This window comes from Sordaria macrospora, chromosome 2, assembly GCF_033870435.1.
Source record: "Sordaria macrospora chromosome 2, complete sequence".
Lineage (NCBI taxonomy): Eukaryota > Fungi > Ascomycota > Sordariomycetes > Sordariales > Sordariaceae > Sordaria > Sordaria macrospora.
In genome coordinates, this window is record NC_089372.1 from 4,679,174 (window position 1) to 4,701,946 (window position 22,773).

General features: G+C 49.5%; 5 protein-coding genes across 5 annotated transcripts; 3 read left to right on the top strand and 2 right to left on the bottom strand.

Moving 5' to 3' along the window:
• Window positions 1-3,287: 3,287 nt before the first annotated feature.
• Window positions 3,288-3,918, top strand: SMAC4_12959 (uncharacterized protein). The gene is made up of 2 exons (XM_066091189.1): window positions 3,288-3,432; window positions 3,482-3,918. Exons 1-2 carry the CDS (start codon window positions 3,306-3,308, stop codon window positions 3,802-3,804), a joined length of 450 nt encoding a protein of 149 aa, XP_065946218.1. The 5' UTR covers window positions 3,288-3,305; the 3' UTR covers window positions 3,805-3,918.
• A 1,395-nt stretch (window positions 3,919-5,313) lies between these two features.
• On the bottom strand, window positions 5,314-5,932 carry SMAC4_13282 (uncharacterized protein; the record flags this gene model as incomplete). Its single annotated transcript, XM_066091351.1, has 2 exons — window positions 5,314-5,398; window positions 5,493-5,932. The coding sequence occupies 2 exons, from the start codon at window positions 5,930-5,932 to the stop codon at window positions 5,314-5,316; spliced, it is 525 nt and encodes a 174-aa protein (XP_065946219.1).
• Window positions 5,933-8,188: 2,256 nt separating this feature from the next.
• On the bottom strand, window positions 8,189-9,742 carry SMAC4_13283 (uncharacterized protein; the record flags this gene model as incomplete). Its single annotated transcript, XM_066091352.1, has 1 exon — window positions 8,189-9,742. The coding sequence occupies one exon, from the start codon at window positions 9,740-9,742 to the stop codon at window positions 8,189-8,191; it is 1,554 nt and encodes a 517-aa protein (XP_065946220.1).
• A 3,882-nt stretch (window positions 9,743-13,624) lies between these two features.
• On the top strand, window positions 13,625-15,817 carry SMAC4_03165 (uncharacterized protein; the record flags this gene model as incomplete). Its single annotated transcript, XM_003349529.1, has 3 exons — window positions 13,625-14,318; window positions 14,551-15,512; window positions 15,611-15,817. 3 exons carry the CDS (start codon window positions 13,625-13,627, stop codon window positions 15,815-15,817), a joined length of 1,863 nt encoding a protein of 620 aa, XP_003349577.1.
• A 1,627-nt stretch (window positions 15,818-17,444) lies between these two features.
• On the top strand, window positions 17,445-20,100 carry SMAC4_03166 (uncharacterized protein; the record flags this gene model as incomplete). Its single annotated transcript, XM_003349530.1, has 4 exons — window positions 17,445-17,719; window positions 17,809-18,327; window positions 18,384-19,051; window positions 19,262-20,100. The coding sequence occupies 4 exons, from the start codon at window positions 17,445-17,447 to the stop codon at window positions 20,098-20,100; spliced, it is 2,301 nt and encodes a 766-aa protein (XP_003349578.1).
• Between the last annotated feature and the right edge of the window lie 2,673 nt (window positions 20,101-22,773).

Consider the following 22,773-nt stretch of genomic DNA (forward strand, 5'->3'; position numbering starts at 1 on the left):
CAGCGGAATTGAACTACTGTTCCAAGCCCAGAACACTGCCCTTGTCACACATAACGTCTTCTACGTGGATCTCCTACGCCGCGCCGCTACAGACTGTGACGGCTGGCACCATCTGGGCTGTCACATGCCTACCATCAAGGCTCCCATTCACATGGGTGCTGTTCAATTGGGTCATCCCATTCACGGGTTTGGCTGTCACTGGTTGTCGCCTGTGGTCTGAGTATAAAACCCAGCTCTGGCATCGAGCGTTCCCTTTTGGGATTTCTTCCCTCTTCAGCTTCATATTCTTAGTCCAAGATAATCAAATCGTACACAACGTGCCCTCTGGTTACGCCGTGACACTAGTGATGTAGTGGTCCGCCAGCGCCGTGACATTTAACCGAAGCTAAAAGGCTACGAGTTCGAACCTTGTAGTTGGAAAAAGTCCTCGGATTTCTTGGGTACCCTTATATAGGTTCGCCTTGGCCTTAATTGAGAGCTCCCGTTCGAGTTCGATCGGCTCCTAGGAACTGTCGCAGGCTGGCACGCTGTCCTGACGGGGTCGAGGTTTGGGGCGAACCTCTCAATGTAAGAGGGGGAATGTGATGGCAGCCATGCAGTTGTGCCTCTCGATTGCCATCACAACTATATAAGACCGCTTGAGCGACCGAGTTGCCAGCTTTGGTTACTTATATCATTTTGGAACATAGCCTAGTGATGTAGTGGTCCGCCAGCGCTGTGACAAAAGTAACAAATTATAATGGGAAGAATACTAAACTCTATACTTAAAGACGGAAAAATAAAGTTTTTTAATAAATGAAAAAGTTATACCTAAAAAACTAATATGTAAGAACTCTTAAAATACTTCTTTAATTTCAAAAGGAAAAAAAAATAAAGATTAGTATCTGCAAGGGCACAGTATGGAAGAGTCGAAGGCAAAGCTAAGATTCCATCTATGACAGAAGATTTCAGATAGGGAGAAGAAAAAAGGAAGAGAACTAGATACAAGTGTTCAAACCCAAATAAATACCCTGGTTGCACCAGCGACAGCGGGACCCACATGTGGGTCGCTGGCTGCCGGCGCCGTCACATCATTGTTAGAACTCTAACCGACTGAATCTACTAATCAATTTAAAACCCCAAAGAGTATTATATTTAATTCTTTTATTTAATTAAGTTCCCTGTTACTAAAGACGTTGCCAGTAAGTATATTACCAACTATTAAAGTATTAACTTTCTATTCCCAAAAAAATCCTTTTTAAATTCTACTATACCTTTACTAAATAAAGTATCTTACTCCTTTTATATGACAGGCTAGGGTGCATATGCCCAGACGGCCAAACCTACAAAAGATAAGATGATGTTCTGCTTGCAAGACAGAACTCGGAATTCACACTATATAGCCAATGTTAACCTGTGACAACAACGCAGGGAGCGTTCGGAAAGACAATGAATTATTATAATTATTATTAGGAAAAAGAGAGGAATTTACTAAATAACAAATAATAAGTAGCACTAAGTTATACGAAATACCAAAAGCGAAAACAATAGAAAGGAAAAAGATGGGTATAATTAATTTTCGTTAGCACTTAAATAGGATAAGTACTATTATAAGATTATATCATAGCTTCGAGAATAAAACTATAAAAGAAGGAGCATTATATTACAATTTAATAAGAGATTACTTATATATGTAGTAGACTAATCAGAGCCGCGCCAAGCCCCGGCGCTGTAGACTAACGACGCTGCGGCTACGGCTAAGAGGGCGCTAAGTAGCCGAGAATATCCTCGCCGGCGCAACGGTATATACTAAAGGACTAGTATAGAAAGAAGGCCTCCTAAGCCTTTTAAATATTGGGCTCTTCAGCAAGTAATAGCTATTACAATCTACCAGTAATTTTCGGCTACTACTCTATTACTCTGTTGTGCTTTTCTAGCGATAATACTCCTGTACTTGTAACGGTTCGTTACACCGATTTGAAGAGGGAATATCAGAACATCTTACCGTTGCTTATCAAGGCAAGTTGGCACCACAACGTTAACATGGATGCGGAATACTCCTGGGAAGGCAAGCGCGGGAGGCTCTTCAAGATCCTCAGAGTTCAATTTCCGATGTGGCAGACTACTGAAGGTGCACCAAACGGAGTTCTCTAGAGGAGTCTTTACACTTCGACATGTGAATCTCCCCAGTTTCATGAATATTCTTTTGCTGCTGCGTATAGATAAGGATAGGTATGGTGTTCATGTTTTGTGTACTCTAGCTCTAAGTGGGTACTGCTTGCTTGTCGACATTCAGCAAGGTTCTGAAGACATGCGTGTCTTCACACTTAACCTGTGCCTAAAACAGCACAATGCTGGTGGCGGGGGCCACTGCCTGTATTGACCTGATGTGCTCCCGAGGCGACGGTTGTTACCGTGCTTAAGGAGAGTTCTACGGTTTTCAATAAAATCGGTTCTTGGAGAGAATATGGAGCTGAAGGCAGATATTGCAGAGGAAAACATGGGTACAGCTTTGCGGGACAACAGCTTGTGAAGGAACACGTGTGGCTTATGCCATGGTGACGGAAGAATATCACAATAGAAGCTGGCATCGCTTTTCTCACACTCAAACACCCACTTCATACTTGGGCCGTTCATGGGTTTCTTGGTGGTTAAATGCCGCACAGTCAGGGATGTCGCCGCCATTAGTTTCTAACGGTGGCAAGACTGTGACGAACTGTTACAAGCACAGGAGTATTATCGCTGGGATAGAACAATAGAGTAACAGTGTAGTAGCCAAAAGGTATTGATAGATTGTGATAGCTATTGCTTGCTGAAGAACCAGGTATAACGAAGGCCGGGAGGCCTTCTTATATACCGGTCTTCAACCCCGTCCCGTGGTCCCGTAGACTCGGGACCCCGGGTCCTACGTGATTGGTCAATCTATCTAGCTTAAATGAGGCTCAACGATTGGATCGTAACACGATGCCCCTCTTACTGTGGCTTTGTCCTCAACGCCACAATGTACCTTTGAGAGATAACACTTGTTTGTTTCCGTTGCTTAGGTGCCAACAACTTTTTGTTAGTTGCTACATTACTGCCTGTCGCGCCCCCAATGCTTCTCTTCTTTCTTGTTTCCTGCCTTCTTTAACAATCCTGTGTCACCCTTTTTTTTTTTTTTTTTTTTTTTTTTTTTTTTTTTTTTCGTAAGCTGGTGAGTTCTTCTTCCTTGTTATCCATCCTTCATCATGCCTTCTTCCAGGATCTCATCGTCGCGTTCCACTCAGAAGAGAGTGTCCACTAACGGCCTTGCTCGACATATTGAGCAGCTTGGTCGAGCTTCCGAAATGCCGTGTTCCAATTGTCATCAACACAATCGATCTTGCATCGTTGATCGTTCGAAATCGCTCTCGTGCAGCGAATGCGTTCGTCGCAAAGTGTCTTGTGATGTGTCTATTGATCCGGATTCCCGACGTGAGTGTCACCATGGTTGCTGTGTTGACGGGGTGCTGACTTCTTCCAGTTGATAAGGAAATGGAGAAGTCTCGTCAGTTGGAGGAGGAGGAAGAGAAGTTGATGCGAGAGATTGCGACTCTTCAGAGTCGTCTAATCCGTACTCGAGAGCAGAAGCGGCATTCGTTGCGTCGCCAGAAGGAGTATTTTGATCGTGGGATGGCGGATCTTGCAGAGGAAATGAGTGGGCCTTCTAACGACGTCGTCGTCGAGGGTTCCGAGGAGTCGAATTGGATACAGGAGCTGAATGCAATGTCTCCTGGTTCTCTGGAGCGGTTGGCGGCTTCGGTCGGTCAGGGTTCTGGCGATGCCAATCCTCAATCTCTTTCTTGAAGTTGAGGAGGTATTCTGGGGGTTCCCATGTATTGCTTTCGTGTCCGTAACCTTCCCATTTGACAAGGTACTTGATGTTACCGTCTTCGATCATGGAGTCCAATATGCCTTCTGCCATGAACTCGTCACCTTCGTTCCATGTTTCGACCTTGTTATCGAGCTGGCCGTTCTTAGGTGCTGGTTCTAGCAGTGAGATGTGGAATGTAGGCCATTGTCGCATGCCTTTGGGTAATTCAAGGCGGTAGTTGCTGGTGCTAACTTTCTCGAGAACCTTGAAGGGTCCCAGTTTCTTGTAGTCAAGCTGGTCACTGGGTCGTTTTGTTTTGATATTACGACGAAGGAGATAAACTTTGTCTCCCCTCTTGAAGATCGGCGCTGTCGATCTGGTGCGGTCGTAATATCTGCTCATTCTGTCGCGGACGAACGTGAGCTCGTCTCGCAGTGTTTCGTGCATTTCAATGAGCCTTTCTGCGCGGATGTGTGCTCTGGGCACGAGTGATTCTGAGTCCCATCCCCTACGGGAGCTCATTTCATAGCCGAAGTTGGCAAAGAAGGGTGTTACCTTCGTTGTCTCCGTCTTCGAGCTATTGTAGGACATTTGCGCTGTCGGAAGAAGTTCTGACCAGTTATCTTGTTCGTAGTTGACATATGCTCGCAGATATGCTTCCAAGACTTGGTTCATTCTTTCCGTCTGACCGTCGGTCCTTGCGTGGTACGCTGTTGACATCTTGTGTTTGACACCTAATTTGTTCATGAAGGCTTGCCAGAATCGTGATGAGAATAGTTTGTCTCGGTCAGTCACGAGTTCCTTTGGCCATCCGTGATTGGAGGTGATGTGTCGTATGAAGATGTGGCCAAGTTGTTCTGCGCCAGTGTCTTCTCTGAATGGTAGGAAGTAGGCGAACTTGGTAAAGCGGTCAACGACCACTAAGATGCTGTCGTATTCAATGCCGGTGGCTGGGTCTCTTGATATGGGCAGCTTTGTGATGAAGTCCATAGTAACGCATTGCCAGGGTCCTTCGGATACTGGCAGGGGTTCTAGCAGTCCATAGGGTTTGTGTCGGTTCGCCTTTGTCTTGTGACAGATCTCAAATTCATGTAGGACTTCTGTTACAACGTCTTTCATGCCGGCGAATCCGAATGTCTCTTGTACCCTTGCGATTGTGCGTGCAATGCCAGCATGGCCGCCTTCTTCTGGAGACTCGTGGATGTCCTTTACGAGTTTTTTCTGAAGTGTTGGCGGGACCCATAGCTTTCCTTTGTGCAGCCATGGTTCGGTTGTGGATAATAGGTGCGTCCTGATTTCTTCGTCATCTACTTCGTGTTGTGCGTCTGTGATTCGTTGGATCCAGTCGTCAGGTTCTCCCTTTGAGACGTTGTAGACCTTAAGATCATCGTCGATGTCGTCTAGTTGCACTGGTTGATGTCGTAGCGACCCATCCTTGTTTGATTGGAATAGTGTAGCTGACATTATGACTTCTTTGTTGAATTTGAGGTCCTCTCGTCGGCTTAGGGCATCAGCCCTGGCGTTTTCGGAGCCTTTGCGGTAGTAGATGTTGAAATTGAATTGGGACAAGAATTCTGACCATCGAGTCTGTCGTTGGTTGAGTTCTTTTGTCGAAGTGAAGTATGTCAAGTTCTTGTGATCGGAGTAGACCTTAACTGGTTCCTTGGTTCCGCTGAGCCACGGTCGCCATTCCTTGAAGGCCCATATGATGGACATGAGCTCTTTATCATGAATTGGGTAGTTGAGCTCTGGTCCTCGGAATGCCTTAGAGAAGAATGCGATTGGGTGAAGACGATTCTGATCATCTCGTTGTCCTAATTGTCCACCCATAGCCCAGTCGGAAGCGTCGGTTTCGACCTCGAATTCTTTATCAGGATCTGGTAGCATGAGGATTGGGTCGTCCAGTATCATTTGCTTGAGCTTATTGAAGCCATCGTCACATTCCTTGGTCCAGTTGAAGGCAGTGTCCTTCTTGGTCAGGTCATTTAATGGTTTAGCGATGCCTCCAAATCCCTTAATGAAGCGTCTGTACAAGTTGACGAATCCCAGGAATCCTCGTACACCTGTGACGGTGGTTGGTGCTGGCCATTCAGCGATATCCTTGATCTTGGTTGGGTCCATGCGGATTTGACCCGGAGAGATGCGATAGCCCAGGAAGTCTACTTGTTCCTTGTGGAACTCGCTCTTCTTTGGGTTGACGGATAGTCCTGCCTTTTCGAGGGCAGCCAACACCTTGTGGACGTGTTTCCGATGTTGTTCTTCGTTTTCAGAGAACACGATGATATCGTCGATGTAGGCCATCACGAATTCTCCTGCAAACTGCTTGAGTACTGCGTCGATCTGCGCTTGGAACAATGTAGGTGCGTTCGTGAGACCTTACGGCATGATGTGATACTCGTAGTGTCCCAACGGGGTACGGAATGCCGTCTTGATTTCCTCGCCTTTCTTCATGCGAATCTGTGAGAAGGCTGAGGTTAGGTCGAACTTGGAAAATATGGTCGCTTTTCCGAGTCGATCTCTCATCTCTTGGATCAGCGGTAGTGGGTATCGATTCTTGATTGTGTCGCTGTTGAGATGTCGATAGTCGATGACGAGACGGAGTTCTCCATCTTTCTTAGGTACGAAAAGGATGGGGGAGCCCCAGGGAGATTGAGATTATCTGATGTGTCCCAATTTGAGCCTCTCGTCAATATACTCCTTGAGCGCCTTCATCTGTGCCGCGTTGAGCTGGTAGATTTTCTGGTATTTGGGTTTGGCGCCTTCTTTCAAGGGTATCTCATGATCCCATGGACCATGTGCTGGCAATGTGCATTCAGAAGACGACCGGAATATCTTATATCCTCGGTATTGCAGTGGGACGTCTTTGAGTCGCTCATCGGCAGTCTTGGGTGGTGGTTCAGGATGTGGTCCCTCCTCGGGGTAATTGTTGATGAACATGACCATTCCTGATGGTTCTAATGGTGGCTTTGTCTCGTGTGACGAAGGATGCCAACCCTTTCTATCAGTGACTGAGACTTCTTTCTCCTCGATTGGGTTCTTGTCGACGGGGGGTTTCCGTTGTTTGATGGTTCCGTTGACCCAATCGATGTCCGGGTTATACTTTCTGAGCCAGGGTCTTCCCAAGATGGCATCGTGTTTGCCAATGGGTGTGATGTCAAAGACGATTTCTTGTTCATCTCCGTTGATGATGACTTTGAGAGGTACCGTTTCCCTTAGTACCTGTCCCTGCTCATAGCTCGGACTTTTTCCTTCGAATGTGTACACTCGGTAGGGTTTCTTCTTGAGTACCCATGGAATTTTCCAATCATTCACCGTCCGTGGTGTAATGAGGTTGATTGACGATCCTGAATCGATCATCGCCATTGCTTGTCCCGTGAATGGCTGTGTCCAAGCCATCTGGACTTCGTAAATCGAGTCCTCGTCTCGACTTACTTCGAGGATCTGGGGCGGTGCAGCTACTCGCGGTCCTCTCGCGAGGAGCTGGCGCCATTTCCCTGTCTTCTGCGGCCACCACGGCGTTTCCTCTGGGACCCTGACTTTGTCGGGGGTCCACAGACCGTGCTGGTGTCTGAAGACGATGCTGCTGCAGTTTCCTTGTCTTGTTCCTTGCGGAGGCCCTGCTTGTTCTTCTCTTCTTGCAATGCTTGCCTAGCGTGCCATTGTCGTGCTTTGTCGGCCATGTGGACTGCACAGTTGGTTCGGCAGCATTCTTGATAGCGAGAGTGGGGAGAAGACATACCGTCTCTTCCGTATCCATCCTTGAGGGGTAGCTTCAGTAGCTTTCCTCCTTCACGATCGCGTGATCGACCCACGTCCCACATGTTGATGGAGTCCTTGTGATAGGTCGCTCGAACAGGGGCGAAATCCCCGTTTTCCATCTTGTAGGACAGGTGCCAGGGGCAAGCGTCGTAGAGACAATTGATCCAGGCGATTTTCTTGTGAGACGGGTGTCCTGGATGGACTTGAGGGTGATCCCCTACATGAGGAGACCAAGGATGGTCACATACAGTGTGGACGTTGGCCTCAAAGGCCGACACTCCGATCGACTGTAGCATGGGTCTAGGCGGACAGGTCTCAATGAAGGAGTCGTCGCTATCAATTGGTCCAGCGTAGTATTCGCTGTCCAGTTGTCGATCGTACTTCTCGTCCAAGTTGAAGGTTCTTCTCTTGCGATCTTCTTGTGCGACCTTCTTCTTGAGTCCTTGCAACGAAGATTGGATGAGGGAGATAAGTTCCTCCGGGTGCTTGGTGGAACCGACGAATGTATCCTCGTATCGTTGACAGTCTTCGCGATGGAGCTGTCGTCGGGTGCGATTGTAGGCAAGCTGCTGGATCTTGAGCTCGGTGACCCTTGCGCGTTCGATGTCAACGAGTTGGTTAAGTCGGTCGCTCGGACTGGAGTTGCTCGTTGCGATCCATCTGGTCGTCGGTGTCCGTGTCTGAATCTCTCATAACATCCGATAGATCCGTATGGACTTCTGGCTCGTTGCGGATAATAGTGGCGAGTGGCCATTCGTCGCGTTCGTCGACGTCTGACAAGAGCATACGCGACGCAGGCGGCACGGACTGGCTGCGTCGGACTGGGTTTTGGCCGCGGTGTTGCTTATTCTCTTTGTTGAAATCGAGCTGATGAATGTCAGTGCCATGGATGTAGTCCTCGTGGTCACTTTCGCTTTGATCAGGATCGCATTGGCCGCGCTCATACTGTTCGTACTGATCGTATTCTTCGATCGACATGTAGTCGTCAGTTGGTTCGTTCTCGAAGTCGATCATGCAAATAGTACGAGAAGGTTCGTCGTCCACAAGTGCGGCGAGGGCGTTAGCGAAGTCGTGGTCGATCTCGATGTTGTCGACCTCCCTGCCCTTTGCTTTGCTCTTGCTGATGGAATTGGTCGAGTGAGTGGGAATTGGTTTCCATCCTCCTTGACGCTTGTTGCCTCCGCTGCGGCAATCGCGGGCGAAGTGTCCTGGCTTGTCGCATTTGAAGCACTTCTTGTCCTTGCTGGGACCTCCTCTGCGATTGTTGTCGCGGTTGTCGATTGCGTCAACGTCCATGGGACCAGGGTGAGTGCCATACGCGGTGCTACGTGATCTGTTGTTGTAGCTGTTGCCTCCACGCTGGTACTTGTACCCTGTGTTAGCGGGTGCGCGAGGGCGACTGTCTCCAGCGCCTTTCTCTCTCTTTCGCTCGAAAAGGCGGTTATCGATGACGATGGCCTCGTTCATATATTCGTCGAGGCTCTTGGTCTTGCGGTCAATTTTGATGAGCTCGTCCTTGACGTCACTCTTCAAGCCGCGGTAAAACTGGTACTTGAGGCCTTCGTCGTTCCAGTCAACGCGGAAGGCGAGCTGTCTGAACTCGGCGGAATAGGATGCGGCTGACTTGGTCTGGCGGAGCTCGTTCAGTTTGGTCTCGGCCTGGCGAACCTTGTCGGCGAGTCCAAAGACCTGGTTGATGGAACTCTCGAAGTACTCAAAGTCGGTGAATGTCTTCTGGGTCTCGATGTGCATCTCGTTCCAGGGGTTGTTGAGGTAGTCCGCTTGAGTGGGTTGGAACCACTCGAGGGCTTTGCCGGTGAGGAATGAGGAGGCGTACAAGACCTGCTGGACAGAGTCCACGGTGTTGGTAAAGCGAAGGTTGGCGCGGGCCTGGGTGAGGAAGCCTTGGAGGTCCTCTTTCTTAGTGCCGTCGAACTTGGGCGGGGCGTTGAGCTTGATGGTGCTCTTGGGAACGACCGTGGCCGTCGGAGTGATGGCCTCGAGGTCGTTGATCCTGTTGCGGAGCATGTTGATGATGTTGCGCAGTTCGACGTCGCCGGTGTCTTTGGTGATGGCAGGGACGAGGGTAGCCCTGCGGGTGCGAGCTTCTTCTCTAGCGAGAAGGTCGGCGGCCTTGACGGGATCGCCATTGTCGTCAACAATACCTGTCATGGTGTCGGTGCCAGTTTCAAGGTCTTTGAAATCGGTGCTCGGGTGACCAGCACCAGCGAGTCCTCTGGCGGAACTTCCAGCAGGTTGTTTTCCGGACATGATGACGATGAGTCAAGGTGGTCGAGGAAACTTGATTGTTTGGAAACTTTTGGGTGCAGCAGCAAATCCCAGAATACTGGTGTGCAAATTGATGAGCAAGCAACGTGTGACGAACCGTTACAAGCACAGGAGTATTATCGCTGGGATAGAACAATAGAGTAACAGTGTAGTAGCCAAAAGGTACTGATAGATTGTGATAGCTATTGCTTGCTGAAGAACCAGGTATAACGAAGGCCGGGAGGCCTTCTTATATACTGGTCTTCAACCCCGGGTCCTATCTGATTGGTCAATCTATCTAGCTTACATGAGGCTCAACGATTGGATCGTAACAAAGACATCTTTGCCGTCATGTGTCTCGCCGCCCCCAAGCTGTATCATAGTTCGACTAATTTGGTTATGGTTTGCTAGATCCGTTAATGGAGGAGTAGTGTCAACCGAACTCTCAATTATCTGCCTACCTTTCTATAACAAATATGATCATTACGGTCGGTTCTCGTTCTCTCTTCCTTTCTTTGTAACTGTCTTGATGTCTGGTACAATTGTACGGTGGGTTCAACGGGCCAGCGGAGTTCCAGGAACTCTCTGGTTCAAGGTAAGTTCTTTCTTCTTTCTTTCTTCGACGAGAAATTCCTTGAGGGAACATCGGGGTAAATTACGAAGGTGACTGCTCGTTTCTTTCCTGGTTACCAAACAGCAAGCTTAGCGGAATGGAACACATTTACCTCTTTACACCACTCTGTGATGGCCAGGACTCCGTTTACGTGACTTGACTTCCGATTGCTTTTGATTTTTGCTTATCCTTTCTCATTAACTTTCGTGATCAAGTTGCCGAGATGTACAGCTAGAGGTATGTGACAAAAGTTTGTGTGCACACCCCACTTTTGCATACAGACACTGTCACATGCAGCATTCATGCTTATGAAAATACATTCGTAAGATAGACCGGGACTTCTCGTTCCCATTTCATCGCGTGTGGCGTTTGGAGGCGAATCTTTTTGAAGAGCCGAATAACTTTATTCCAGTTCCCCCGCTATCCCGCTGCTGGTTCAAAAGATAGCATCGTCAGTAAGCCCAGAAGTCACGTCCTTTAGCCATGTTGTTCACTAATAAAACCGCAGGCAATGACTGTACTTGATCGCGACGCTTCACATTACCGGTCCGCAAGAATTTGAGCGGTGACCGGCTCATAGGCATCGACTTGGCTATGGTATCGTTCCTGAATCTTCTACCCGTCGAGACCGTCAATCACATTACCCGATACCTAGGTACCAGAGACGCCAACCGCTTTGGGAAAACCTGTAAGGGAGCATACAGTATCGCGAACCCCATTGTCTATAAGGACCATGTGCCTTCGAAGACTAAGCGAGGACTTGTTACTTGGGACGTCGTCACGAACCAACTTCGGGTCATCGAGATGGCAGTGGTCGCTGGGGCTGATTTAACGGCACTCGATTGGTTAACCTGCTACCAAAATGAGCTGTTATCCTCTTGTCAAACCGAGTTCGGCATACCAGGACGTTACAATGGATGTAACAAGTTATGGCCAGGAGATGAAACTAGGAGCGAGGGATAAGGCTCACCGCTTCACTACGCCGCCATTATCAACCATCATGAGACGGCCAAGTTTCTACCTCAAAACGGTGCGAGCCATGACGACAGCGTGGAAAGCAATTTTTCCATTGCATTGTGCACCTGCTTAATGCGATATGGAGACGATTACTGGCGGCCACGGGATGAGTGGGACCAGGATTTCAGGGCGTTTACATACCTCCCCCTTCATACAGCAGCCTGTCATGGAAGCCAGGATGTCGTTCGACTTCTCCTAGAGCATGGCGCCTCCGTCCAATTCCATGGAGCCTTGGGGGACGAGGCACAATTCTACGAATGGAAACATCCGCCTCCTAAGGAGTGGAGCTCCGGCTTCCTCTACACCAATTTAAGATACACTGATTCAAGGAATCCTCTACTTGAGCTGGTAGTTCGTAAAGGTCCTAGTTGGTGGACTATCATGAGCTCATTGCAAGTCAACCGGATGTGAACATCAACGAACGAGAGGGCAGTGGCAGAGGAACTATCCTGACATCAGCCTTTTTACAAATCGAACAACGGCGAAGTGATCACTAAACTAGTCGAACTCGGAGCCAAATACGAATACGAATGCATAAGAATCTGCAGCATGAAGAATTTCAACAAGAAGCAGGACGACGGCGGTTTCTACAAGTAATTTCCAGGATGCCCCCAAGGTCAAAGGACAGTCAGATTGACCGAAAACGACAGAGACCACAGTCTCCCGCCACGAACGAAGAATACTTGAACACGACAAGAGCGTTCGACGTTGCCCCACGCAAATCACCCGACTTCCAATCGAGCTAATAAACGACGGCTACATCTCTTTATACCTCGCCGCTCCAAGTCGCTTATATTCGTTTAAGGTGCATTGTTCTATGTATCACCGAGCCACGGGGACACTTGTTTCTTTCACAAGCAAATTGTAACTTTTGCTGACCATTGTGGGTGGAATTACATACGCGAGCATCAATATCGCGGTGTTATCTTTATCCTACGATAAAAATATTAAGAATATGAGAAATGCTGACGCTGTCTCAACAAACTAGGGCAGGAGCACTGATCTCGTGGGTTCCGTGAAATCCTTAGGAACTAGCCTTAGGAACTGGAATGGAACTCAATTCCTCAGTTCGGGCTATCCTTCTTCCTTGACATTCCTGGAGTCTCTCCAGAGTCCACGACCTCTACATACACAGTACCTCCAGGACCTCACGTGTGTGGCTCCGGATCAATTTGATGATACCACACCATTCACTTCTCCTTTTTCTGCTTTACTGTGGGCCTAGGTGCCTGGCAGCGGCACGTCCAGAGTTTATCGTTGCTGCATTGTGAAGGTCTCACGTTATTCACCATGCGATGATCTTCTCTGATTCACTTTACTCTCTCTAAGGTTGGGCCTTGCTTCCGTTCATTTCGTCTTGTGTCGGTGGTGGGTGAAGAGCATTTCTAGCTCCCTGGGTAACATTCACGCGTTCCCATCTGGTCTCTTAGACCCGTCACTTTTCTAGCTGTGGAGAGTGTCAATCGCCTCAAGCGAGAAGGTTCAGGACACTTGCCCGAAGGTTTGATTCACTGTTCCGCATGACCCGCAGACGGCCTAACTTGTGGTTTTGTGTTCCGACCGTGAATGGAGCATGGTGGGCGGAAACCACTCTTGGTGCGAACACAAAAGCCCTTCACTCCCTAAAAAGATCCACTCATTTACGAGATCTGCTGAAGGTTGCAGCTAAGCAGCCCCGTGAAGGTGACATGCTAACGTGCAGATAAAGTAGACATTGCGGTCACTGAGCCACACTGCTTCTCTACCGCTGGGGTAAAAAGTCTTGGATCTCACGCCCAATTTCTGCCCTCTCCTCTTCCCACTGCTCAACTTAATCCTCAGCACCAAACTGCAGCCCTCTACTTGCCCACCTTCGGCTTGCTCAAGCAGGAGTTCTTATCTCGCTCCCTTTCCCGAGTATTCATAATTATTCCTGGCTCTTCTGAAGCAACAGGTATGTCTTTTCCTAGACTATGGTTCCAAGGGGCGTAGGCCGCTTTTATACAAATCACGATTCTTGCCTAGAACATTCATTAGATCTTGTGGCAGACACATAGCAGTCGGTATGTCTTTCTCTACAACAGGACTTCAGGGGTCGGTACTAACACATCAGAGGGAAGGCAGTTTATATACCAACAAGCAACTCACCAACTCTTACCCAAAAACAATCCTTCACAATGGTCACCAATACACAGCCGTCAATGCTCAAACAATCTCCGCGTCTTGAGCTTCCTGTAGAGCTTGTTCGCATGATCGTGGACCTCCTCAGTGACGACATGTCTACTTTGGCTGCGTTGGCACAGACTTGCTCTTTTTTCGGCTACGAATGCACCCACAATATCTACGAGGCAGATGCGGAGTCTGAAAATCCCATTGCCTTATCTTGGGGAGCTCTGACGGGTAATCTATCAGTGATGCAGAAAGCTGTTGACTATGGCACCTCGGTTACCCAGAGATCTTATTTTACCTGCCAGCCAGGGCAGCGGAAGGGAGTTTTCCTCCGCGAACTAGAGTCTCACACTCTAGACATGAGCCCAACCGACCCAGCAACATTTATGAGGCTTGCCGACATGCCGAATGGGCCACAGACTTCAAGCGAGAGATACTTTTGGGGTACGCCCCTCCATTTTGCCGTGCTTGCCAACCGACCAAAGGCAGCTCTGTGGCTCATCAGACGCAACCTGGCGACCTTGCAGAGAGGATCTTTTGGCCTATGCTCCGTGTACGGTTGCGGAGAAATCTGTTGGCACCCCATGTTGTTGGAGACCTATCATCAGAGCCTCCCGATGCATACAGCAGTATGTTATGGAAGAAAGGACATCGCCAAGATCCTCCTTCGCTACGGCGCTTCTCCCACGGATTACCAGGAACGTTAATTTTCCTTCTTTCCGCGGATTACCATCCGATGGGATACCTGACAACGACTTCCATGTTGACCAACTCGGCAAGTTATTTGACTTTCTTCAGCTCGGCGACGGGTTCGAACCTATGCAGGGCGGCGAGGAGTTAGTACCAGCCCAGGAAAATAGAGAGGTCCAGCTGGCCAGATTCAACGGAGAGCTCGCACCATTCTAGAACGACGGATGGGTCGATGCGCCTCTAGACAACCAAGTGAAGCAGCAAGCTGGTGGCTTCCAAATCACAGCACTTCATGTTGCGGCCATTTCAGGCCGCGCTGATTTGGTACAACTTTTCGTGGAGGAGGCAGGTATACCTGTCAATGTTACAGATGCAACCGGCCAGAGCCCGCTTCATTATGCGGCAATGTGCACTCTGTCTTATCCTCTTGCGACGATACGGAAGCTGTTAGGCTTGGGTGCACGTCTAGATGCTCAAAATGAGACAGATTTCAAGTTCCTTGTCCGGTGCGTGTTTGAAGGAAGATGCAGCGTGGCCATAGAGCTGTTGCGCCTCAGAGTGTGCAAAAACCTCACCGCCAACCACCTTGGAATTCTTTTGCATGCCGCCCTCACTCCGGCTGTCCTTGAGTGGGTGCCTAGTTTCACCGATGTTGTCCACGCGCAATATGATGAAGACTCCGTTTTGCTCAATAGGGCACTCTGGGACGCATCCGAGACCAGAAATTCGTGGTTTCCCAGGGCGAATCGCGATTCCCACCGAGCATTCCAAGAAGCCGACCTCGACGCCCCGATACGCCAGGAACTCGTCGAGCTACTCGTCAGACGTTACAAAGTTGACTTGAACGCCTTTCTCCCCAACATTCCTGAGACGCCGGTTACCATTCTTGCCCGATACAACCCTCGTTTCTGCGATATGCTCCGTTGTCTAGTGGAGCTCGACGCAGACATCCCCAAAGTCAACGCTGATGGTGATACTGCCATTCAATGCGCCATGAAGAGGTATACTCACCGCCTCAAGCCCTGGGAAGCTGTGGGTCGCATGAGAGACTGGCCAAACAATATTATCAACGATCCTGACAGTGTACTGCGCACCCTGGTGGCTGCCTGGCCTGCCAATCAGTTCGGGACAGTGAAAAAAGATGGTGTTGATATCTGGCAATGCGTCTTCGAAGTCGTGCGCCAGATCTGGAAGAAGCAGGACGTGGTCGATGGCTCCAGGAACCCAGCCATCTACCTATGGGACATGCCGAAAAGATTATGCGTTTACGATTCGTTGAGAATGCCTTCTGTCGGCATGAACAGGAAGCATACACGGATCTGTCATCCATGACTCTGGATCTTACTCCGGAGCGAGAGAAGCTTTACAACACAGTCATTGCCAAGATCACAGCTTTGCGCCGGCTGTTTAAGATGGAGGGTAAAATGGCGATGGTCATGGGTCAAGAGCATGAGTATCCGGACTTTTCTGGCGAGAGGAAACATCAGGAAACAGCATGTCAACCTTCTTAGAGGTGAAGAACAAAAAAACTATGAAAAAGGGAAAAAGACAGAATCTCTATGAAGTTAATGCTCTGCGCCCCGTGATTCTTGAATGCAAATGTGTATCTTATGAAAAGTCGAAGTCACACAAAGACGTGAAAGACCGCCATGATGCTTGTTCCAGTTCCGCCAGCAGACACATGTCCAGGAAAAAGCAAGATAGATCGAGTGCAAATGTCATGGTTCCTTGTAGCCCCTGGTGGTCATGGTCTTTGAGGACAATTTCCATGGCCAGTCCCAACGAAACTAAGTCCAGAAATCCACTGACACTGTTCTATTGCAAAGTTCCCACAGTTGTGTTTGACATAGAAGTTGACGCTCTTGCCGGTCAGTAGCAATTCCCTGGAGTCAACTGGGCTGAAGCCAGAGCATCCAGTGTGTTTACAAAAAACCAACATGTTACACGATGAGACGATGGTCGAGGAGGGAAAAGCCGAAGAAAGAGTCTTGGAGCTTGAAGCACGTACACGCAACTTGCACGACGGCCAGTTATTGGCTCTTCAGCGACACTTGCGCCTTGATATTTACTACCTACTCGATGTATCAATAATAATAGTCGGGCAGGTCACGGTATCGCTTCCTATTTGTACGAGACCCTGTAGGTGCCTGGCAAGACGATCGAGTGTTTGAAAGAAGACCAGGCATTCTCTCTCCGGTACGAGTTTGGACGCTGTCTCGAGCGACTTGCTCGACGTACTTCATTAGCGGAGGTCTTTGCTTGTATGGACAATAGATGATTGTTTAAAAGTAATGTGGCCCTCTCTCTCCAGGATATTCATCCATTCTGACAATGATCGCATATCGCTGGGATGGGAGCAAGTTGCAGATAGTACCCTGATCCCAGTTTGGATGCTTTGGAGCAGTTCCAGACACAGAGCCAGATTTTGGAGGGAGTCTCGGGTAAATAATGGGTAGCAAATGAATTCTGAAGACTCAAAGAAAAGTTGTTGCCGTGCAATGTTCAAGTTAAACGGAAGATGGAAAAGGCAAAGGAAAGGGGCACATTTTGGCTTCCAGACATTAGCCCTTTGGCACCCAGGTTGATTGACGGCATCTTGCTGAGGCGCCCAAATAAGGTAGATGGAATGACGGGAGGGGTCATTGCTAGTCTCATTGATAAAAAGACCCAAGTGCTCAAAGAATGTTTTTAAGAACAAATAATTCCGGGATAACATGGTCCAGGAAACAAGGTGTGAACAGGGACACTGTATGTAGTTAGATGCCATGGAGTGTTCCGGTAAAAGAGATGCTTGTATTGCGCTCCTGGCGGTCTGAAGGAGCTGCGACAACGGTCATGATACCAAGGAGACCCGAGATGTTTGAATCCAAGTCTGCAGAATTCTTACCAAACTGGCAAGAGGCCTGGTCGCTGGGAGTAGGAGAGCCGCTCGAACTTTCCCGCAGAAGTTTGGTCAATGCCCCGCTGCCTCTCGGTCGGCTCTTCCTTGACCTTCCATGATAATGCCAGTACCTACCCGCAGGGCAAAGCGGTGACGGCTCACTAGACCGGCACGGGTCCTATCGATAGCCAACTAGCTCGTCGGCGGCGGTTATATGTGGATGTCCCATGTGTTTGAACATGGGGAGGGGCCATTCAATGCCTACCCATAAACGGGATTTTGACTCGAGCCTGCATGTTGCTGATCTTGCCGCCGAGTCAATACTCTTTCTCTCCCACTGGACCTCCTCTTTTCTCAGCATTTTCCACCTCTGGTCCTCCGTCCCCGCATTCCAGAGGTCATTGCTGGAAGCGACGACCAACCTCAGTTTTGGAACCAGAAAGCCGAATGACCTCATCGGCCTCATCGTTTTTATTCGCCATCCCTCCTCAACAGGAAGTCAACACCAGCCCATCAACGTCATCGTCCCACGGTAAGTACCATGAAGGAGTAACAGCTCATGGAAAGGTCTCTGAAGCGCAACTAATGGACGTATCTGGCAGAAGACCCCTGAGTGTCCAGAACACCATCCGTCTCCAAGATGTCTTCGTCTACTGAGCAATCTCTCACCCTCCCACCGGAGGCGCGACCACTAACGTTTATCGACCTCCCCGATGATGTGATGCGCATGGTCGTGGACCATCTGACAGACTCCGGGCTGAACCATCTAGCTCGGACATGCAAGGCGAGCTATACCGTCTGCAACTGGGAGCTGTACAAGAGGGATTCCCAGACCCTCGACCCGCAAGCCCGGTTATGGGGTGTTTTTACCGGCCAAATCCGCTCCATGGAGTTCGCAATCAACCAGTACAATGCTGACATTAACCAAGTCTTTATCTGGCCTCCCAGGTCGAGCCTTTTTAAGGACAGAGTCAAAGAATTTGCACTTGCCAACGCAGTGAACGTTACCACAACTTATATGAGCCGAGTGTCTTTCCGCGGCTCTGACGACACCGGGTTCAACATATTTGCCTACGAGCAGGGACCATGCCCCCGACCTGAGAAAAGGGCTCCCTGGACGGCTTTGCATTTTGCTGCCGTGTTCAATCAAGTTGAAGCGACTAAGTTCCTCCTGCAAAACGGAGCGGATCCCACAGTCGTCTGCCCCAGAGACGGCTTCTTGTCCTCAAAGATGACAACGATCCGCTCCCGCGCCCTCCGCTCTTCACAGCGTTCAAGACAAAAAGTGAAGATGTTGCCGAAGTTCTGCTGCGACATAGTGCCTCGCCTCTGTGGGCTCCTCCCGGAACTGGTAAACATGCAAAGGAGACAGCCTTGGTCATAGCAGCTCATCTTGGTATGTGGAAGTTCCTGGAGCTTATCGTTCGCGCGGGAGTGGATGTCAACGCGGGTTGTCATGTTAATGACGTCCCCAACTGGTCAACGGACCCTGTTGGACAGCCCACCCTTCGAAGGCTGTGCTACCTTCCTGGTTCCAATTCGCATACGCGAAAGCCCATAGAGAAGGCAATCGCCGAGGTCGTCAGACTAGGCGCAAGGACAACCGTGCGAGACGTCCCAGGACGGCAAAACATGGTTCACCTCATACTTCAACTCATCGCAGGCTACCGACAAGGCAGAAAGATCAAGTCCGATTGGCCCCTCGCGAGCATTCTGCTGAGGGCAGGAGCCTGTGACGGAACGCTGGAGACCGTCGAGGTTCTGGCGGCAATCCAGCTAGCCTTATTTCCGAAGAAATGTCCTTACAGCCCGATCCTCGCCAGACACACTCAATCCAATCTCACGTTCATGAACAAAAAATGCCGTGAGTACTCGATCAAGGCATGCTTTGTCGGAACCCGCTGCAACTGCAAGCTTGCTAACGACCGACACCCCGAGGATGATCCGGCGAATGGGAGGAAATGGTAGACCGAGCTTCTCCAAGAGCTCGTAAAGTATCAAGTCCGTCACTATGACTGGAGAGGACTTCATGCTCCGTTACCCTTTCTCACTGAGACTGTGCTAACCTTGTTAGCACGCCACCGGCATGTGAACACGACCGCCTTGGACATCTGGCTTGGATTGATGCCGGACGACCACAAGACCAGAATCGTCAATGTTCGACGCCAGACCGCTCTGCACATTGCCCTGAATATCGAGAGTTTTGACGAAAAGCTCTGGTACGTGGAGGGAAAGCCTACAAAGGACATCGACCGGGCCTTTGATCAACAAAACGATGTCCTCTTCTACCTCCTACGGCGTTGTGCATCTGAAGAGCTTCTGGCCGTGGATATTGAGAATTGCACCCCATTGCAGCTTCTTCTGGGCGCACTGTACTGGGACCAAGACAAAGAGTACTACAGAGCCAGCGCTGCGAATCCTACTGGCCCTGGCAAGAAGGCCGGCCCTGTTAAAAAGCCTCCTAAACCCTTCGCCGACGACATTTGGGCCAGGAAGTGTTTGGCTTTTGTCGAGAAGATGCTGGCGGAGATTCCTGAGATGTCAGACTACATCTATTGGCGAGTTGTTGAGGAGCTTCACTGGCGTCGCTGGGAACTCTCCTGCGGGAAAGGCTTCATCTATCTGGCCAGAACGGGAGGTCGGCGCAAGGTGCCGCATTATTTCCCGGGTTTTGCACCTGAAGATGGCAAGATGAAGCGTCCAATCCCGCAAAACCCTTCCGTGCTATCTCCGCAAGCTGCTGCTACACCAGCAGCAATGCACATGCTTCTGAGGGAATCAACGCAGCAGGGCCACCATGCGCAGCAAGAAGCGTCCGCGCAGCAAGCAGAGCTGCCAGCCCAACCAGCCCAGCACACTCTTCCAAACGTGTCCGCGTCGGCGCCGCCGGCAAAGCGGACAACTAAGCCCTAGACACCGGCAGAGAACACTTCCACCATTGATTACCATATTGCAAATCAGCTGCATGAGCCGCCGTCTATCGACGTCGGCCTTGGTGGATGAAACTGACTTCGATGCGTTGATGGAAAGTGTCCAAGAGGAGGAAAACCAAACCTGGTCAAACACGGGCGTGTGGATGGTTAAGAGAAAAGGCGTTCCGAAAATCTCTGTTGGGTTATGTTTTGTTTGTTGCTGCGGCGGGTTTGTTCATTGTGTGAGGGGTATTGAAGGAAGACCGAGCACACCGCTATCAACAAAAAGTTCCTGTTATTGCCAAGCTGTTCATCAAGGAATCCGTCTTTGGGAAGCATCCACATGGAAGGGTTTCTTAAAAACTTCGGTCAGTTCTCGCTGTTTCTTCAAATATCGAAGTATGGCAAATGCAAAATACAGGCGAAGAGCAGCAAAAAGGAAGAGCAGGAAAAAAAAAAAAAAAAAAAAAAAAAAAGAGACCTGAATGAAGAAAAAGCTGCAAAAATCGGAGAAGAATGAGAAGAAGGAGATATTGAGAAGTAGGAGAGCAAGGAGGAGAAGAAGAAGAGCAATAAGAATAAGAAGAAGAAGAAGAAGAAGAAGAAGGAGGAGGAGGAGGAGGATAAGAGGAAAAGGAGGAAGTCAGCTCCAAGTGCCCAACATCGACATCCAAGCTTAACCAAGGTGGTGAACCAACAACCTCAAGGAAGTCCTTGTCTCGTTGTCCTTTCATCGAGCTTTTCATCACCAATACCCCCTCCTAGTTACTTCTGGGCTAGGGGCCCTGTCACACGGACATTGCCCACAGTCCAGGGGTTAGGATCGCAAGGCTCAGCAGAGCCTCAAACGCTTGGAATGAGCCTCATGAATGCCCGGCGGCCGCAGGCCGCGAGGCTCAACCTCACTTTGGCCAGACTCTCAGCTACCAGCATTGCTTACCCAAGCCCCTCTCGACGCCTTCAGGCTAGCGAGCCAACCATCAAACTGCCGACAACGCTAGTAAGCGAGATGAGGCAATCCCCAGTCATCACAGAAGCGATCACAGCAACCAAGCAAGGATCAGAGCGACCGAACAAGGATCGACGCCAGAAGAAGGAAGTAGAATGGTTGAAGGCACTCTGGAAAATCCACATGTATGAAGATCGCTATATAGATACACTGAGGCCTCAAACAACAAGGCTTGATACGTACCTTAGTACGCACCAAACCTCTTTGGCATAAGAAGGCCTTGAAGCCCAGCCTGGATGGAAAGGCTTCAAAGGATTTAACAAGGCCTTCGGGACCAAAGTAGTTTATCAGCGGAATTGAACTACTGTTCCAAGCCCAGAACACTGCCCTTGTTACAGGCCCTGACTTCCATTCTTCCTCCTCCATTGTCGTTACAGAATTATACCCATCGTCTGTCGCCACTCTTTCATGGGGACCGGACCACTGTCAACTGGTCAGCTACACGCTAGGTTATTGAAGGAGCCCTTCGACTCTTGCGCTGCATCTTTGTGGTTAATCTTGGAGTCAAGAAGTACCTATGGCCTAGTTGTTTTTCTTTGCTGCTTACGCCCGGAAGGGAAGAGCTTACTTGGGCTTTTGTGCCGGAGATTACTATCATGGCGGAGAGTGTTGGTTTGAGATCGACGGCCCAAGTCATGCTCTTAAGGCTCCGGCAGAGACGATTTTTTCCATGCACCTTCAGAGTCGTGAAGATGGAAGACATTTCAGGCTACTAGAACGTCATATATTCTTTGTCGCGGACGTTGGTGTAGATAGGTAGCCACTCGCCCGTATGTAGATCCATGTAATAGAAAAAGATTAGAACAAGTCTCCATGGACGTACAATAATGAGTTGAAGTGCTTGCGCATTGTGATGCTTGAGACCAGTGGGGCATAAAATGCTGATGGTCCCGATGAACAGTGGCCCTGTGACATGCAGGACAGCACCGCTGATGTGCAAGCTCCCTGTGTAGTTGGCGGGTAGAATACCCAGAATACCAACCAATCGTTGTTGTAAACTGAGTGAAGTAACAAGACCGGCCACTGCGTAGCGGCCTCCAAGCGATTTGTGAATGGCTTGTCCTTATTCAACTCAAGCCACCGCGACGTATTGATTGACGGGGGACTCGTTGAGAAGCTGAGGTTTGTGTAATCTCCCGAAAGGGTCAAGTGCCTCTTGTACGTGGCGGTTTTGAGGCGTATGCGAGTAGCTGAAATGGATTTTAACCCAGCTGAGGCTATTCCCAATCTGTCACAGCCAACGGTTACCAGAGGCTTTTGTTCCTGTGTGAACCTTTGCTGATCCAACAGAGTAAAGAACCATACGACGTCCAACTCTTCGGTAGAATAGTCAGCGGCCGCTGGATGTCGTAGTACCGTAAATGGACAATCTTTTCGGTTTTGCTAGTGTTACACCGCCGATCCCGATCACGCGATGAACCACGCCAGCCACAGATGTAGATCTGAGACACTCGGGTATATCTCCCCAGCACGAATTTTGTAGGACGACCGGAAATTAGCTGAGGGGTCTGAGGGCAAGCTCACGCCATATCGCATTCCCGTTGCGTCGCTCCGGGGAAAAATGAATCCATATAGGACGTCGCTCGACCACGAACCTGGAACTCAAACACCGTTAGCTTCTGCAGAGACTTTCACTCTTGGAAATACCTCCATCTGAAAGGCACA